Source organism: Somniosus microcephalus, chromosome 29 (genome assembly GCF_052327205.1).
Source record: "Somniosus microcephalus isolate GS21.2 chromosome 29, FLI_Smic_1.0, whole genome shotgun sequence".
NCBI lineage: Eukaryota > Metazoa > Chordata > Chondrichthyes > Squaliformes > Somniosidae > Somniosus > Somniosus microcephalus.
The window spans coordinates 3582488-3601896 of NC_141015.1; the positions used below are offsets into that span (position 1 = coordinate 3582488).

A 19409-nucleotide genomic window follows, 5' to 3' on the forward strand; every position below is an offset into this window, starting at 1 on the left:
ACAACGTGTGTTTTAAAAGAAACTTTTTTTTTGCTGGAAATGTAGATTTGAAAAGAAACACGCAGAAAGTGGGAAAAAGAAACGAAGAGTTTGGAATCAAGATGGCGGCCACTCACCTCATTTCAGAACGATAACGCCCGCCCACACACGCACCGATTGGTCAACCGTCAGGTCACTGAACTGTAGGATTGGTCATTCATCACGTCACTCAACTGTAGGATGGCCTGCCCGCACACACAATGAACCCGCCCCCACTCGATGCAAATGAGCGGATAATGAGCGGAATTTTGAAAGTTTTTTGGATACCGTCGGCACAATTTTTGTCCGACCAAAACGTAAATATGCCTACAAGAGTCCCCTAATGGTGAGCTTTCTTTTGATATAACATATGTGTAGGTACGCTCTATAACTTTTGATTGTATAGCCGGACAGACAGAGAGACGGAGAGACGGAGAGACGGGCAGACAGAGAGACGGAAAGACAGAGAGACATACTCTTATATATACTAGCAGGAGTGCCCGGCGTTGCCGAGGATTTTTTGAGGGCATGCTGTTGTTGGAAGAGAGAGAGAGAGCGACTGGGGGGAAGAGAGAGAGCGACTGGGGGGAAGAGAGAGAGCGACTGGGGGGAAGAGAGAGAGCGACTGGGGGGGAAGAGAGCGAGGGACTGGGGGGAAGAGAGAGAGCGACTGGGGGGAAGAGAGAGAGTGATTGGGGGAAGAGAGAGAGCAACGGGGGGAAGAGAGAGAGTTACTGGGGGGAAGAGAGCGAGCGAATGGGGGGAAGAGAGAGAGCGACTGGGGGGAAGAGAGAGAGTGACTGGGGGGAAGAGAGAGAGTGACTGGGGGACTGGGGGGAAGAGAGAGAGCGACTGGGGGGAAGAGAGAGCGACTCGGGGGAAGAGAGAGCGACTTGAGGGGGGGGGGAAGAGAGAGAGCGACTGGGGGGAAGAGAGAGAGCGACTGGGGGGAAGAGCGAGAGGGACTGGTGGGAAGAGAGAGAGCGACTGGGGGAAGAGAGAGAGTGATTGGGGGGAAGAGAGAGAGCGACGGGGGAAAAGAGAGAGAGCGACTGGGGGGATGAGAGGAAAGCGACTGGGGGGAAGAGGGAGAGTGACTGGGGGGAAGAGAGAGAGCGACGGGGGAAGAGAGAGAGAGGCTCAGGGGAAGAGAGAGAGCGACTGGGCGGAAGAGAGAGAGCGACTGGGGGGAAGAGAGAGCGACTGGGGGAAGAGAGAGAGCGACGAGGTGGGGGGGAAGGGGGAGAAGGGGAGGGGGGAGTGGGGGGAAGGGGGAGGGGGATAAGGGGGGAGGGGCGTGAGGGGGGAAGGGGAGGGGGGAGAAGGGAAGGGGGGGTGGGGGGAAGGGGGAGGGGGAGGGGTGTAAGGGGGGAGGGGGAGAAGGAGAGGGGGGAGTGGGGTGAAGGGGGAGGGGGAGGGGGTAAGGGGGCGGGGGGAGGGGGTGAAGGGGGAAAGGGGAGGGGAGGAGCCAGCAGACCCTCTCCCCTCTGCCAGTGTTTAGAGTTCCGCTGCCGGCGGCAGTTGGAGAAGGCTAGGCCCCGGGGCCTGGTGCACCCGCACTGACATGGCCCAGCCTAGCGCAGCGCCCGGTCAGCCCAAGCTCCAGAGACGCCATTCGGCCGCAGGCCACAAAGCACCCAAGGCCAGCGCCGGCAATGGCTCCGCGGAGCTCCTTGCCGCCCAACGCACTGACATGGCACAGCCGAGTGCAACGCCTCGTCAGCCCGAGCCCCGCCCTCCCCTCCCCGAGCCCCGCCCCCCCCTCCCCAGGCTGGGCCTGTGGCTGCTTGAGACGGCCGATTGCGGCTGGCTGAGCCCGGTTGCCGAGGTAACCCTTTCCGCTCCCCCTTCCCGCTACCCCCTCCCCCTCCCGCGCACCGCTCCCCCGCTAACCTGCTCGCTTCCCTCTGTTGGCCCTGTGTGGAGGTGCGCGTGCGCCATGTAGCGCGAGCGCGAATCAAGCGCGAGCAGCTTGTATTGAGCCCAGCTGTGCGCCCGGCCAGCCTTTACCAAGATGGCTGGCTGCTGGTTCGGAATCGGGCCCAGTGGGACGGCCGGTGCGTAGCTTGGCGTGGCTGGCAAGGAAAGGCCCTGGCTTCAAGGCCTGAGGCCTGCAGGCAGCAGACCTGGAGAAATCAAACAGATAATGGACTGATTTATAACACACAAATATATAATGAGTTAATTGGGCTCCTAAGTACCAAATTTGTGGTGGATAAAATGCCCTCCACACACAGAAAAACTGGGGGAAAAAAATCAAGGGAAGAATCAAGATGGCGGCAGCTCAGCTCGGGTCTGAACGATTAGGCCCGCCCACACACGCAATGTGATGCACCGATTGGTCAACCATCAGGCCACTGAACTGTAGGATTGGTCAATCGTCACGTCACTCAACTCTAGGATGGCCCGCCCGCACACGCGATGAACCCGCCCCCATGACACAGCGATGTGTCGACCGTTGGGTCGCTCGACTGTACGATTGGTCAACCTTCACGTCACTCAATGCTAATGAGTGGATAATGAGCGGATAATGAGCGGAATTTTGAATAATGAGCAGATAATGAGCGGAATTGTGAACGATTTCTGGATACCGTGGGCGCAATTTTTGTCCGACTGAGAAGAAAATATGCTTATGACCGTTCTGGAATCGTAAGCTTTCTTTTGATATAACGCACGTGTAGGTACATTCTATAACTTGAGCGTGTATAGCCGGACAGACAGACAGACAGACCGAAGGACAGAAGCACCGCTTTTATATATAGATAATAATAGCTGGAGTGCCCGGCGGTGCCGAGGCTTTTTCGAGGGCATGTTGTTGTTGGACGAGAGACAGAGAGAGCGACTGGTGGGGGGGGGAAGAGAGAGAGCGACTGGGGGGGAAGAGAGAGAGCGACTGGGGTGAAGAGAGAGAGCGACTGGGGGGGAAGAGAGAGAGCGAATGGGGGGAAAAGAGAGAGGGCAACTGGGGGAGAGAGAGAGCGACTGGGGGAAGAGAGAGCGACTGGGGGAAGAGAGAGAGCGACTGGGGAGAAGAGAGAGAGCGACTGGGGGGAAGAGGGGGGGAAGGGGGGAGGGGAGGGGGGGAAGGGGAAGGGGAGGGGAGGGGCGGGGAGGAGGGGGGAGGGAAAGGGGAAGGGGATGGGGGAGGGGAGAGGGGAAGGGGAGGGGGAGCGGGAGGGGAGGGGAGAAGGGGGGAGGGGAGGGGGAGGGGAGGGGAGGGGAGGTGGAGGAGGGGGGAGGGGGAGGGGAGGGGGAGGGGGGAGAGGAGGGGGAGGGGAGGAGGGGGGAGGGGAGGTAGGAGGCGAGGGAGGGGGGAGGGGAGGGAGGAGGGGGAGGGGGAGGAGGGGGGAGGGGGAGGAGGGGGGAGGGGAGGGGGCGGAGGGGGGAGGGGGAGAGGAGGCGGGGGGAGGGGAGAGGGAGCGGGGGGGAGGGGTGGGGGGGAAGGGGGAGGGGAGGGGTGGGGAAGGGGGGGGAGGGGGAGACCCCGAGCCCCCCCCCCCCGATCTCCCGAGGTTCCCCCCCACGATCTCCCGAGGCTCGCCCCCCCCCGATCTCCCGAGGCTCGCCCCCCACGATCTCCCGAGGCTCGCCCCCCCCGATCTCCCGAGGCTCGCCCCCCCCCTGATCTCCCGAGGCTCGCCCCCCCACCCCCGATCTCCGGAGGCCCGATCTCTGCAGCCTCGCCCCCCGCCCGAGCCGGCTTCAAGAGCAGAGAGACCCCGCCCCCCGCCCGAGCCGGCTTCAAGAGCAGAGAGAGAGACGCCACCGCGCAACCTACCGCGTGAGGCCGGGCCGGACTCAAGTCGCGCGCGCTGACTCCTGCCCCACCCACCTTTACTAAGATGGTGGCGGTAGCGGCGCTCGGCTGAGGCCCGCCCCTCCAGCCTTCACAAAGATGGCGGTGATCGGGGGCCGCTTGTTGACTGGGGCTGGGAGGTGCCTAGTTTGGGTGTGGTTGCAGAGGAGAGGCCGAGGCTTCGAGGCCTACCTGGAAAAACGGGGAAAGGTAGGAAAATTAATGAGATTAGATAAAAGATTTAGAAAGTAATTAACTTTTTTTAAAAACAATATGGCCTAGAAATTGAGTTTGCGCTGCGCCGGGGCTTAACGCTGGAAATTTAGCGCCGGTGCTAAGTCGCGCTGTGCGCGCCAAAAATTCAGTAGCGCCGCGCCCAAACGGCTGCCGGCGCTACTGAAGGCTGTTTGCGCCTGAAAACTGGCGCTATGCGCCGCATTGCGGCGCTATTCCGGCGCTGCGGCGCCCGATGCGGTGCGGCAGGCTCGGGAAGTGCAGGCCTCCTCCTTCAGTTAAGGAGGAGCTGCCTGCACCCGCCCGCTGGCCGGTTAAATCGGCACAAAAATGAGCCCGGCACCTCGGGGAAGTGCCGGGCTCGCAGCCGAGAAGCATCTGTTCCGCGGGGGGGGGGGGTGGGGGTGGGGGAGTCCGGGGAGGGAGGTGCGGGCAGGCGGCCGGCGGGAAAGCGGCCGGCCGCCGCTCCACCTTTATGCGCCGGCGCTAAGTCGTGTAAGACTCTGTTGCCAGAGTCTTAGTTGCGGCTGCCACGGGCGAGGCGGCCGCAACTGAACTTTGGCGCTGGGGCCCGTCACCACGGCAACCGGGACACTACGCACACCGATGACATCATCGGTGCCGGCGCAGCGCTACCGGTGTAACGCCGATGTTGGGCCCTAGTCAATTTCAAAACCGGCTGTAAGTCCAGCGCAATGCCCTCTAGCGCCGCAAAATGGGCGCTAAGCCCACTCAATTTCTAGGCCTATGTGTTTTAAAAGCAACGTTTTTTTTAAAGACGCAGAAAGCGGGAAAAAGAAAGGAAAAGTTTGGAATCAAGATGGCGGCGACTCACCTCGGTTCAGAACGATAAGGCCCGCCCACACATGCACCGATTGGTCGACCGTCAGGTCACCAATGCGTAGGATTGGTCAATCGTCCCGTCACTCGACCGTAGGAGGGCCCGGTCGCATGCGCCAGGAACCCAGCGTATGATTGGTCGACCTCGAGGTCACTCTGTCGCTAATGAGCAGATAATGAGATGCTAATGAGCGGAATTATGAACGTTTTTCGGATACCGCGGGCGCGATTTTTGTCCGGCCGATACGTAAATACGCTTACGACCGTTTTGGAAAGGAAAGCTTTCTTTCGACGTAACGCACACGTAGGTACGCTCTATAACTTTCGAGCGCATAGCCGGACAGACGCACACGTGAGGACAGAAGGAGAGACAGACAGATAGACAGACAGATCGATCCGTTTATATATATAGATAGATTAAGGGCAAGAGGATAACCAAAGAAAGAGTAGGGCCCATTAGGGATCAAAGTGGCAATCTGTGGGTAGAGCTGGAAGATGTAGGTGAGGTTTTAAATGAATATTTTGCATCTGTGTTCACTATGGAGAAGGACGATGTAGGCATAGAAATTAGGTGGGGGTATTGTGATATACTTGAACAAATTCGTATTGACAAATAGGAGGTACTAGCTGTTTTAGCGGGCTTAAAATTGGATATATCCCCAGGCCTGACGAGATGTATCCCAGGCTGCTGTGTGAGGGAACGAGAAGATTGCAGAGGCTCTAACACAAATTTTCAGAACCTCTCTGGCCACAGGGGATGTGCTAGAGGACTGGAGGACAGCTAACGACGTATCGTTATTCAAGAAGGGTAGTAGGGCAAACCAGGGAATTACAGGCCAGCGAGCCGAACATCAGGGAAATTATTGGAAAAAATTATGAGGGAAAGAATACGGCTCCACTTGGAGCAGCAAGGATTAATCAAGAGTAGTCAGCATGGCTTTGTCAGGGAGAGATCATGTCTAACCAATTTGTTTGAATTTCTCAAGGGGGTGACTAGATGCGTGGATGAGGGTAGTGCAGTTGATGTTGTCTACATGGACTTCAGTAAGGCTTTTGACAAAGTTCTGCATGGGAGACTGGTCAAGAAGATAAGAGACCATGGGATCCTGGGAATTTGGCACATAGTGCCGGGTGTGCTCCTCCCCAGGCTGGGCTACTCCCCCTTGCTCCCTCCCATGGTAACCAGGCCTCCCGCTGCTGCTGCCATCCGGACGCTCGCATCCCGCCGCCACTCCCCGGACATGCTTCTGCTAAAGGATAACCTCAATAACGGCTCCGAGTGAGAGAGAGCCGCCATTTTTGTATGGGGCCACAGAGTAGCCATCTTTGTGAGGAGCCCCAGAGCTGCCATCATTGTGCGGTGTGTCAGAGCCGCCAGCTTTGTGCGGGGCCCAAGAGCCGTAATTTCTTTGCGGGGCGCAAGGGCCGCCATTTGCGTGCGGGGCCCCAGAGCCATCATTTTTGTGCGGTGCACCAGAGCTGCCATCTTTGTGCAGGATGCTAGAGCCGCCATGTTTGTATGGCGTGACCCACCCGCCATCTTTGTGCGGAGCGCCAGAGCCGCCAACATTTTGTGGGGCCCCAGAAGCGTCATCATTGTGCAGGGCGTCAGAGCCGCCATCTTTGCGCGGAGCCCCAGAGCCGCAATTTTAGTGCGGGGCGCTAGAGCCGCCATCTTTGTGCGGGTTTCCAGAGCTGTCATCATTCTGCAGTGCGCCAGAGCCGCCATTTTGTGCGGGTCACCAGATCTGCCACCTTTGTGCGGGGTGCCAGAGACGCCATCATTGTGTGGAGCCTCTGAGCCATCATTTCTGTGCGGGGCACCAGGGCTGCCATCTTCATTCGTGGCCCCAGAGCCGCGATATTTGCTTAGGGCGACGGGGCCGCAATCATTATGCAGTGCGCCAGAGCCGCCATCTTTGTGCAGGGCCCCCAGATCCGCCATCATTGTGCAGAGTCCCAGAGCAGCCATTTTTATGCGAGACACCAGAGCCGCAATTTTTGTGCGGAACGCCTGAGCCGCCACATTTTTATATGTCCCCAGAGCTGCCATCATTGTGCGGGGCCTCAGAGCTGTCATTTCTCTGTGGGGCTCCAGGGCCGCCATCTTTTTCCGTGGCCCCAGAGATGATATCTTTGTGCGGGGCGCCAGAGCCGCCAACGTTTTGCGGAGCACCAGAGCTGCCATTTCTGTGCAGCATGCCAGAGCCGCCATCATTGTGCTGGGTGTGGATGCCGTCATGTTTGTGCTGGGCGGGAGGCCGGTCCCGCTGTTTTTCTCATTGAGCGGCGCCGCCATCTTTGTATAGGGCAGGGAGCCCGCTATCTTGGTGCGGCGGGGGTTGCGCTGCTTCAGGAGGCGCATTAGGGGCAGCCATCTTTGTCTTGGGCACTGCTGGCTTTGCAGAGAAACATGACGGATGGCCGAGCCCCTCACAGGGAGTCCAATGTAGACAGTGAGCGTTTCAATGTTCACCCAGATCACTGGCCCCGTGGCAGGCCCGGCCCAAGGGTGAGCGGCTCGCCACAATATCAGGCCCAGGGAGCTCTCAGGCTGCAAAGTCTCCGTTTCTTCTCATCGTTTAATGAATTTTACAATCAGAGTAAAGGGATATTGCCCCACATTCTTCAACTGCTCTCTGAACTTATTCTGGGTCACGGTGTAAATCCCAGTGTTTGTGCAGCAACTCAGCAGCTGCAGCATCAATCCCAGTTCCAGCACATAATCAGGCAGATATACAGAGTCATATCCCAGATCAAACATCCGGGTCCATATGGAATACACCATAAACACTGCCCATAACAGGATGAAATTGCCCGAGATAACAAGCAGTAAAATGAGGGATTTCCTGCGGCTCTCCATCTCTGGGTCTCTGGGACTCTCCCCACTGCTGGGAACCCGGAGTCTCCTGCGGGCTCTGCTGGACACTGAAATGTGTCTGACGGTGACAGCATTGAGCAGCAGAATCACAACAAATGGGACACAAGGGGTGAGAATAGAATGAAGGAACTCGATTGTTGCCCAGACCCGTGAATTCAGAACATCGTCTGTGACATCACAAAACCAGGGGTTGTTCGAAAACATATACCGATCTGTGAATATAAAATACCAGGTGATGTTCTTTAAACTGCTCAGCACAGTCACTGTTCCCAGAACCACAGCCGCCGTTTTCTCGGTGCAATATTTAGTTTTCAGCTTCTGGCAACAAATGGCCACAAATCGATCAAAGGTGAAAGTGACGGTGAACCAGACAGAACAGTCTGTGGCTGTGAACAGCAGGACAGTGTGGATATTACACACGGGGATGGACAACACGAAATAAAATTGTTCCCTATAAACAATCGGAATCTGCCTCAATATCAGGTCAAGGATAACGACCAGTAGATTCGCCGTTGCCATGGCCACCAGGTAGCGAGTGACACATTTGGAGAGACCGCACTTTCCCCGAGACAGGATCACAACTGTGACTAATGTAACTGCGAAGAAGGGAAATAAACAGAGACATTATACATCAGGCTGGGATCAAAAGTAGCATCATGATAGAATTCTGGCTGAAATCTGCAATGCACGAGCGACATTCAATGATATAATCTAATCCTATTACCTGTAGTCATAATGCAGTGTTTATTTTAAGAATAATCGCAAATACATTGTTGGAAGCAATCAAGGAAATGGGGATAAATACAATATGAAAGTAACAGATGTTTGATCAATGCGAGATTAAATGATCGATCTAAATTTAGCCCAGCAGACAATAGCACCGCCCGAGGTACCAGGTACATAAAGGACTAGACCCTCTCAGGAAGCCTTCGTGTCCCTGGATCAGTCAACATTTGGAGCCGTGCAATTCGCTTCTGTGCCCCTATGTTAGGGAGGGGAAAACCCGCTTGGATTCCTACTTCTGGTTAGAATATCCATTATATTTAGAACTGAAAATGAATGCATATGCAAAATACAGAAACTGCAACCTTGGCATTAAATAATTAAAGGTATTTGTATGTAAATAGTACGGATATAACATGACAATGCTAAGATAATAAGTACAAGTGCACTGCAGTATAAAGATGACTCGGCTGTCAGAAATTCCTGAGGCCAGGAATATCATTCCCAAGGCTGCTTAGATCACAATGCTCCCCAATAAGTACAGGAATTCCTTTTCCAGGACAGCATGGATTACACTGCTTCTGCCTGCCCCCAGGAATTACATAGATTGCACAACTCAGTCCAGGAATTTTATTCTTAGGACCACCTAGATTATACTCCTCCCACCACATTACAGGAATTTTATTCCCAAGTCCGCCTACATTACACTGCTCCCGCCTCAATCCAGGAATTTCATTACCAGGGCTGCCTTGATTACACACTCCTGCATCAGACCAGGAATTTCATTCCCAGGGATGTCTAGATGTTCTGTTCCTGTCTCAATCCAGGAACTTTATTCGTAGGGCCAGCTAGATTTCACTGCTGCCTCTGCAATCTAGGAATTTCATTCCGGGTCTTCCTAGGTCACACTGCTCCTGTATCTGTCCGGGAATTTCATTCCCAGGCCAACCCAAATTGCACTGCTCCCATGTCAGTCAATGAACTTCAGTCCCATGTCTTCCTAGAGTACCCTGCTGCCGCATCAGTCTAGGGATTTCATTCCCAGGGCAGCCTGGATTGCACTGCTCTAGCCTCAGTCCAGGAATTTCACTCCCATGGCCTCCTAGTTTAAACTGCTACCACTTAAGTTCAGGAATGTTTTTCCCAGGGCCGCTAATTTTACAGTGCTCCAACCTAAATCCACGAATATCATTCCCAAAGCTGCTTAGATTTCACAGCTCCCCCGCATCCAGGAATTCCATTCCCAGGGCAGCCTGGATTACACTGTTCCCATCTCAGACTCGGAATTTCATTCTCGGATCTCCTAGTTTACACATCTCCCACATCTGCCCAGGAATTTTATTCTTAGAATTGCCTACATTACACTGCTACCACCTCAGTCCAGGAATTTCATTCCGGGTCTGCCGAGAATAATCTCAGTATTGCTACCAGTGCCACGTGCTAGTCAGAGTAGAAATAGAAGGATATTTCAGATGAATACGTGGCTAGAGGAATGGTGCAAGGGGGAGCGATTCAAATTCCTGGGACATTGGAACCAGTTCTGGGGGAGGTGGGACCAGTTCAAACCAGCTAGCGCTCTGGGGGAGGGTTTAAACTAAAATGGCAGGGGGTTGGGAACCTGAGCAGGGGGACAGAGGAAAGAGAAACAAGGATAAAAGCAAAAGATAGGAAGGAGAAAAACAAAAGTGGCAGTCAGATAAATCAATGGTTTAAATCAAACATGACCACAGTAAATAATAATTCTAATAGGTCTAAGAGTGTTAAAAAACAAGCCTGAAGGCTTTGTGTCTTAATGCAAGGAGCATTCGTAATAAGGTGGATGAATAAGCTGCACAAATAGAGGTAAACAAATATGATTTGATTGGGATTACGGAAACATGGCTCCAGGGTGGCCAAGGCTGGGAACTCATCATCCAGGGGTATGCAATATTCAGCAAAGATAGGCAAAGAGGAAAGGGAGGTGTGCTAGCATTGCTGGTTAAAGAAGGGATTAACACAATTGTAAGGAAGGATATTAGCTTGTGGCATCTGTATGGGTTGAACTGAGAAATACCAAGGGGCTGAAAACGTTAGTGGGAGTGGTATATAGACCTCCAAACCGTAATGCTGAGGTTGGGGATGGCATTAAAAGGGAAATTAGAGAAGCGTGCAATAAGGGCACAGCAGTCATCATGGGTGAATTAATCTACATATAGATTGGGCTAACCAAATTAGTAAAAATAATGTGGCGGAGGAATTCCTGGAGTGTTTAAGGGATGGTTTCCTGGACCAATATGTCGAGGAACCAACCAGAGATCAGGCCATCTTAGTCTGGGTTTCATGTAACGAGAAAGGATTAATTAGCAATCATGTTGTTGGGTCAGAGCGATCATAATATGATCGAATTCTTCATTAAGATGAGAATGAAGTAGACGACTCAGAGACTAGGGTACTAAATTTAAATAAAGGAAACTACAATGGTCTGAGGTGTGAGTTGGGTATGATTGATTGGGAAATGTCACTCAAAGGGTTGACGGTGGATAGGCAATGGCAAACATTCAAAGACCGCATGGGTGAACTGCAGAATTTGTTCATCCCAGTTTGGCATAACAATAAAGCAAAAATGGTGACTCAACCGTGGCTAACAAGGGAAATTAGGGATAGCATAAGATCCAAGGAGAGGACATATAAATTGGCCAGAAAAAGCAGTAAACCTGAGGATTGGGAGCAGTTTAGGATTCAACAAAGGAGGACAAAGGGATTAATTATGAAAGGGAAAATAGAATGAGAGTAAGCTTGGAGGGAACATAAAAACTGACTGTAAAAGCTTTTATCGATATGTGAAGAGAAAAAGATTGGTGAAGTCAAGCATAGGTCCCTTGCAGTCAGAATCAGGGGAATTTATAATGGGGAACAAACAAATGGCAAATCAATTAAATACATATTTTGGTTCTGTCTTCACAAAGGAGGACACAAGTAACCTCCCAAAGATGTCGGGGAACATAGGGTCTGATGAAAGGGAGGAACTGAATGAAATCAGTATTTGTAGGGAAATGGTGTTAGGGAAATTGATGGGATTGAAGGCCGATAAATCCCCAGGGCCTCATAATCAATATCCTAGGGTACATAAGGATGTGGCCCTAGAACTAATTGATGCTTTGCTGATCATCTTGCAGCATTCGATGGAATCTGGAACAGTACCCATGGATTGGAGGGTAGCTAATGTTACCCCACTATTCAAAAAAGGTGGTAGAGAGAAAATAGGGAATTACAGACCGGTAAGCCTGAAATCGGTAGTGGGGAAAATGCTAGAGTCCATTGTAAAAGATGTAATAGCAGAGCACTTGGAAAACAGTGACAGGATCGGACAAAGTCAACATGGATTTACAAAAGTTAAATCGTGCTTGAGTAATCTACTGGAATGTTTTGAGGATGAGGGAGTGCTGTGCATTGAGTGCTGCTAGAGTTTGGTAAGAGGGAGAAAAGTCATTTAAGTGTATTTTGTGAATTTTAGTGTGTTAAAAAGTTAATTATTTGAAATGTGTTTAATTTTTAAGTGTATATTAAACTGTTGGGGAGTTTGAACCGGAAGTAGAATCCGGGTATAAAAGGGGCGGGACTAGTGCTTGTGCACGGAGTGCTGTGCATTGAGTGCTGCTAGAGTTTGGTAAGAGGGAGAGTTCGGGCAAGTGGGAGGTGAGGGTGTGTTTTTGCTCTGTTTTGTTCCCCACTCCCAGGCTTGGACAGCACTGTGGAAGCAGAGCAGCGAGACGAGTCAACCAAACAGGCCCCACAGACAGTATTAAAGGAGGAGGTTGGTGATCAGCTGGTTGGTTGGTATTCTTCCATCTCTTATATTCCTTTAAGTTGGTAAGTTCTATTGAATAGTGGTGTAATAGTATCATCTATATCGGGGCAGAGGGTCTTCATAACTAATAATAATAAATTTAATTAATTACATAGATATGGGAGAACAGGTGATGTGTCACTGTTGCAAAATGTGGGAGCTGGTGGACCCCATTGAGGCTCACGGTGATTACATTTGTGATAGGTGTTTGCTGCTAGAGGAACTCAACCTCCATGTTAAAGAGCTTGAGACCGAGCTTCAGACACTGCAACACATCAGGGAGGGGGAGAAGTTCCTGGACTCTATGTTGCAGGAGGTGGTCACACCTATGAAATTAATTACTGCAGATGTAGTCCGTGGTCAGGAACAGGACGGTGTGACTACGAGTGAGGAAGGTACAGGGATCCAGGATGTAATGTTGAAGGAGACACAGCCCTTGCTCTTGTCAAGCAGGATCGAGGTTCTTACTCCCTGTGAGGGCGGGAGCGGGGACTGCAGGGAGGATGAGCAACCTGGCCACAGCACCGTGGTACAGGGGGCCATTCAAGTGGAGGGAGTAAAAATAAATGTTGTAGTGGTAGGGGATAGTATCATTAGGGGGATAGATAGGGTTCTCTGCAGTCAAGAGCGGGAGTCCCGAAGGCTGTGTTGCCTGCCCGGTTAAGGACATCTCTTCTGGGCTGGAAAGAAACTTGGAGTGGGAGGGGGAGGATCCAGTTGTCGTGGTCCATGTTGGTACAAACGACATAGATAGGACAAGGAAGATGGTTCTGTTAAAGGAGTATGAGCAGCTAGGGGTCAAATTAAAAAACAGAACCTCAAGGGTAATAATCTCTGGGTTATTACCTGAGCCACGAGCGAATTTGGCTAGGATAAATAAAACTTAAAGAGTTAAATGCGTGGCTCAAAGACTGGTGTGGGAGAAATGGGTTTTGCTTCTTGAGACAATGGCACCAGTACTGGGACAGGAGGGAGCTGTTCCGTTGGGACGGACTCCACTTGGCCAGTGCTGGGACCAGAGTCCTGGCGAATCATATAACTAGGGCTGTAGAGAGGGCTTTAAACTAATTAGTGGGGGGAAGGTTTCTAGAGAGCAAATAATAGAAATGACAACGGAGAAGGTCATAGAATTAGGTAGCAGTGGGGGAATTAAAAAACAGAACATGTCAGGAAGGGACAGAAGATATGGAATAAAAAGTAAAGTACTAAAAGGGGAAAAAACAGGAACTAAGTGTTACAAAACATATTTGAAAGTTCTTTATCTGAATGCACGTAGTATTCGTAACAAAATGAATGAATTAATGGCACAAATAATGACATATGGGTATGATCTTGTGGCCATTACAGAAACATGGCTGCAGGGTGACCATGACTGGGAATTAAACATACCAGGTTATTTAACAATCAGGAAGGACAGGCAGGAAGGGAGGGGAGGTGGGGTGGCTATGTTAATAAAGGAAGGAATCACTATAATATAGAGAAATGATATTGGGTCAAAGGAGCAGGATAGTGAAACAGTTTGGGTGGAGATAAGGAATAATAAGGGGAAAAAAACACTAGTGGGTGTAGTCTATAGGCCTCCGAACAGTTGCAACTCTGTTGGACGGAGTATTAATCAGGAAATAGTTGAGGCTTGTAATAAGGGAACAGCTATAATTATGGGGGATTTTAATTATCATATTAACTGTACAAATCAAATTGGGCAGAACAGCCTTGAGGATGAGTTCATTGAGTGTATTAGGGATGGGTTTCTTGAGCAGTATGTAAATGAACCGACCAGGCGGCAAGCAACCTTAGATTTCGTCCTGTGTAATGAGACAGGATTAATTAAAAATGTCCTAGTAAAGGATCCCCTTGGAATGAGTGACCATAACATGGTTGAATTGCATATTCAATTAGAGGGTGAGAAGGTTGGATCTCAAACAAGCGTGCTGAGCTTGAATAAAGGAGACTATGAAGGTATGAGAGCGGAATTGATTAGAGTGGACTGGGAAAATAGATTAAAGGGTAAGACGGTACATGATCAGTGGTGTACATTTAAGGAGTTATTTCACAACTTCCAAAAAATATATATTCCACTGAGGAAAAAAGGGTGTAAAAGAAAAGATAGCCATCCGTGGCTAACTAAAGTAATTAAGGATAGTATCCGACTAAAAACAAGGGCATATAAGGTAGCCAAATCTAGTGGGATGATAGAAGATTGGGAAGTCTTTAAAAGACAGCAAAAAATAACTAAAAGATTGATTAAGAAAGGGAAGATAGATTATGAAAGTAAATTAGCCAAAAATATAAAAACAGACAGCAAAAGTTTCTATAGTTATATAAAAAGAAAAAGGGTGGCTAAAGTAAATGTTGGTCCCTTAGAGGATGAGACCGGGAAATTAATGGTGGGAAACATGGAGATGGCAAAAACGCTGAACAATTATTTTGATCAGTCTTTACGGTAGAGGACACTAAGAATATCCCAACACTGGACAAACAGGAGGCCCTAGCGGGGGAGGAACTAAATACGATTAAAATCACTAAGGAAGTGGTAGTTGGTAAAATAATGGGACTCAAGGCGGATAAATCCCCTGGACCTGATGGCTTGTATTCTAGGGTCTTGAGGGACGTGGCAGTAGGGATTGTGGATGCATTGGTAATAATTTTTCAAAACTCCCTGGACTCAGCATAGGTCCTGGCAGATTGGAAAACTGCTAATGTAACACCCTTATTTAAAAATGGTAGTAGGCAGAAGGCTGGAAACTATAGACCTGCTAGCCTAACATCTGTGGTTGGTAAATTGTTAGAGTCCATTATTAAGGAGACAGTAACGGGACACTTGGATCAACATAATTTAATAGGACAAACTCAGCATGGTTTCATGAAGGGGAAGTCATGTTTGACAAATTTGCTTGAGTTTTTTGAGGAAGTAACATACAGGGTGGATAAAGGGGAACCAGTGGACGTAGTATATTTAGACTTCCAAAAGGCATTTGACAAGGTGCAGCACAAAAGATTATTGCTCAAGATAAAAAACCACGGGATTGGGGGTAATATTCTGGCGTGGGTGGAGGATTGGCTCTCTAACAGAAAGCACAGAGTTGGGATAAATGGTTCGTCCTCAGACTGGCAATCAGTAACTAGTGATGTTCCGCAGGGGTCAGTGCTGGGTCCCCAACTCTTTACAATCTATATTAACGATTTGGAGGAGGGGACCGAGTGTAACATATCAAAGTTTGCAGATGATACCAAGATGGGACGGAAAGTAGTGAGTGAGGAGGACATAAAAAACCTGCAAAGGGACATAGACAGGCTAAGTAAGTGGGCAGAGATTTGGCAGATGGAATACAATACTGGAAAGTGTGAGGTTATGCACTTTGGCAGGAAAAATCATAGAGCAAGTTATTATCTTAATGGCAAGAAACTGGAAAGTACTGTAGTACAAAGGGATCTGGGGGTCCTGGTGCACGAAACTCAAAAAGTTAGCATGCAGGTGCAGCAAGTGATCAAGAAGGCCAATGGAATGTTGGCTTTTATTGCTAGGGGGATAGAATATAAAAACAGGGAGGTATTGCTGCAGTTGTACAAGGTATTGGTGAGACCGCACCTGGAATACTGCATACAGTTTTGGAGTCCATACTTAAGAAAAGACATACTTGCTCTCGAGTCAGTACAAAGAAGGTTCACTCGGTTAATCCCGGGGATGAGGGGCTGGTCATATGAGGAGAGGTTGAGTAGATTGGCACTCTACTCATTGGAGTTCAGAAGAATGAGAGGCGATCTTATTGAAACATATAAGATTGTGAAGGGGCTTGATCGGGTGGATGCGGTGAGGATGTTCCCAATGATGGGTGAAACTAGAACTAGGGGGCATAATCTTAGAATAAGGGGCTGCTCTTTCAAAACTGAGATGAGGAGAAACTTCTTCACTCAGAGGGTGGTAGGTTTGTGGAATTTGCTGCCCCAGAAAGCTGTGGAAGCTACATCATTAAATAAATTTAAAACAGAAATAGATAGTTTCCTAGAAGTAAAGGGAATTAAGGGTTACGGGGAGCGGGCAGGAAATTGGACATGAGTCTAGATTCGGATTGGTCATGGCCCTGTGGGTAGTGGAGTGGGCCCAGGGGCCGTGTAGCCTGGTTCTGCTCCTACTGTGTTCTAATTCTGTGTTAGATTTCAGGAGATGGTTTTATTCCTGTTCCTGGCTGAGGTGGAGATCGCCTTTACAAAAGGTAAGTACTGTAGAAAATATAGGGACAGAGTGATCTCCTGGACAAGTTTCGATCGCCTAGATGGGTCGGAGAGGAATTTCCCAGATTTTTTTCTCCCAAATTGGCCATTGGGTCTTTTATCTGGTTTTTCGCCTCTCCCGGGAGATCACATGGGCTCGGGTGGATGGAGAGTGATAGAAGATTTGAGGTTAGGATCACATCCGCCATGATCTTATTGAATGGTGGAGCAGGCTCGAGGGGCCGATTGGCCTACTCCTGCTCCTATTTCTTATATTCTTATGTTCTTATGTAACTGGTAAAATAGATAAGGAAGAACCAGTGGATGTGGTGTATTTGGACTTTCAGAAGGCTTTCGATAAGGTCCCGCATAAGAGATTAGCGTGTAAAGTTAAGGCACATGGGATTGGGGGCAAGGTATTGACTTGGATAGAGAACTGGTTGGCAGACAGGAAGCAATGAGTTGCAATAAACGGGTCTTTTTCCGAGTGGCAGGCAGTGACTAGTGGGGTACTGCAGGGATCAGTCCTTGGACCCCAACTATTCACAATATATATTAATGATCTCGACGAGGGAACTAGATGTAATACCTCCAAATTTGCAGCTGACACAAAGCGTGTGTGCTGTGAGGAGGATGCCGACAAACTCCAGTATGATTTGGACAGGTTGGGTGATTGGGCAGAAGCATGGCAGATGCAATATAACGTGGATAAATGTGAGGATATCCACTTTGGTGGCAAAAACTGGAAGGCAGATTATTATCTGAATGGCAATAGATTGGGAGAAGGGGAAGAGCAACGAGACCTGGGTGTCCTTGTGCTCCAGTCGCTGAAGTTAAGCATGCAGGTGCAGCAGACGGTTTAGAAGGCAAATGGCATGTTGTCATTCGTAGCGAGAGGGTTTGAGTACAGGAACAAGAATGTCTTGCTGCAGTTATACAGGGCCTTGGTTAGACCACATCTTGAGTATTGTGTGCAGTTTTGGTCGCCTTATCTGAGGAAGGATGTTCTTGCCTTGGAAGGAGTTCAGCGAAGATTCACCAGGCTGATACCTGGGATGGCAGGAATGACTTATGAGGCGAGATTGGGTCGATTGGGCTTATACTCACTGGAGTTTAGAAGAACGAGAGGGGATCTCATTGAAATTTATAAAATTCTGACAGGACTGGACAGACTGGATGCAGGAAGGATGTTCCCGATGGTCGGGGAGTCCAGAACCAGGGGTCACAGTCTAAGGATAAGGGGTAAGCCATTTAGGACAGAAATGAGGAGGAATTTCTTCACCCAGAGAGTGGTGAACCTGTGGAATTCTCTACCACAGAAGGCAGTAGAGGCCAGTTCATTAAATATATTCAAAAAGGAGTTGGATATATTTCTTAAGGCTAAAGGGATCAAGGGGTATGGGGAGAAAGCAGGGAACAGGTACTGAATTTGGATGATCAGCCATGATCGCATTGAATGGCAGAGCAGATTCGAGGGGCCGAATGGCCTACTGTTGCTCCTATCTTCTATGTTTCCATGTTTCTATGAATACACTGCACCCGCCTCAGTCCAGGAAATGTATTCTGTGTCTGCCTAGATTAAACTACTCCCGCATCACTCCAGAAATTTCATTCCCAGGTCTGCCTACATTAAACTGCTCCTACATCAGTCCAGAATATTGATGGCCAGGGCCAGCTTGATGACACTGCTCTCACCTCAGTCCAGGAATTTCATTCCCGGGGCCGCCAAGTTTACAGTGCTCCCACATCAGCCGAGGAATTTTATTCTTAGAAATGCCAACATTACACTGCTACGGCCCCAGTGCAGGAATTTCTTTCTGCGTCTGCCTAGATTAGACTGATCCTGCTTCAATCCAGAAATGTTATTCCGGGTCTGACTGGACTACACTGTTCCCGCCTTAATCCTGGAATTTAATTCCCAGGGCTGCATCGTATCATGTGCCACTACCATGATGCTCAAAGTGACGAAATTAGACAGAATCAAGCGAGCCCCTTCCAACAGATTAAAATTATTTCAAAGCTCTCATATCCTGTCGTGATTGTTGGTGAACAATTAACCGTTTCCCCATAGCCCATACAATCTCTCCTTTTCAAGTATATATCCAATTACCTTTCGGAAGTTACAGTTAAGAAAGAAAGAATTGCATTGATATAGCACTTTTCACGAACTAGGATGTACCAAATCATTTTACAGTCAATGAAGCAATGAAGTACTTTAGAAGTGTAGTCACTGTTCTTATGTAGGGAACGAGCCACAACAAGCTCCCACTAACAGCGATGTGATAATGACCAGATCATCTGCTTTAGTGATGTAGATTGAGATAAATATTGGCCAGAACACCAGGGTTAACTCAGCTGCTCATCCTCGATATACTTCCATGGGATCTTTTAAATCCACCTTAGAAAGCAGACGTGGCCTCGGTTTAACGTCTCATCTGAAGGACGGCCACTCCGACAGTGCAGTGCTCCCTCTGTTCTGCCCATCTGACAGTGCCGCACACCCTCAGTACTGCCGCTCCAACACTGCAGCGATGCCTCGGTGCTGCGCTCGAGTGTTAGCCTAGATTTTTGTATTCAAATCGCCGGAGTGGGACTTGAACACACATCCATCTGACTCAGAGCCGAGAGTGCTATGATCTGAGCCTAATGAATCTGCTCCGACCAGATTTTCAGAGTTCATTCCAGATCATAAAAACTCACTGCCTGACAAAAGTTCAGCTCATCTGCTCCCTGTTTCTTCCTTCAATTCCTTCCTCCTCTCCCACCTCCCCCCCCCCCACCACCACTGTCTCTGCACCTGTTTAATATCTGTTACATCTCCAGCATTTTCCAGTTCTGATGAAGGGTCCCAGATCTGAAACGTTAACTCTGTTTCTCTC

At 49.7% G+C, this 19409-nt stretch overlaps 1 protein-coding gene across 1 annotated transcript; it reads right to left on the reverse strand.

Annotated features, from left to right (window-relative positions):
- Positions 1-7463: 7463 nt before the first annotated feature.
- Positions 7464-8300, reverse strand: LOC147098201 (putative G protein-coupled receptor 139). Its single transcript, XM_085969996.1, has one exon. The coding sequence runs from the start codon at positions 8286-8288 to the stop codon at positions 7464-7466; it is 825 nt and encodes a 274-aa protein (XP_085826122.1). The 5' UTR covers positions 8289-8300.
- Positions 8301-19409: the final 11109 nt, after the last annotated feature.

Bases quoted from the DNA above. Each gene is read 5' to 3' on its own strand.
- LOC147098201 (XM_085969996.1), bottom strand. From the start codon at position 8,288: ATGGCAACGGCGAATCTACTGGTCGTTATCCTTGACCTGATATTGAGG.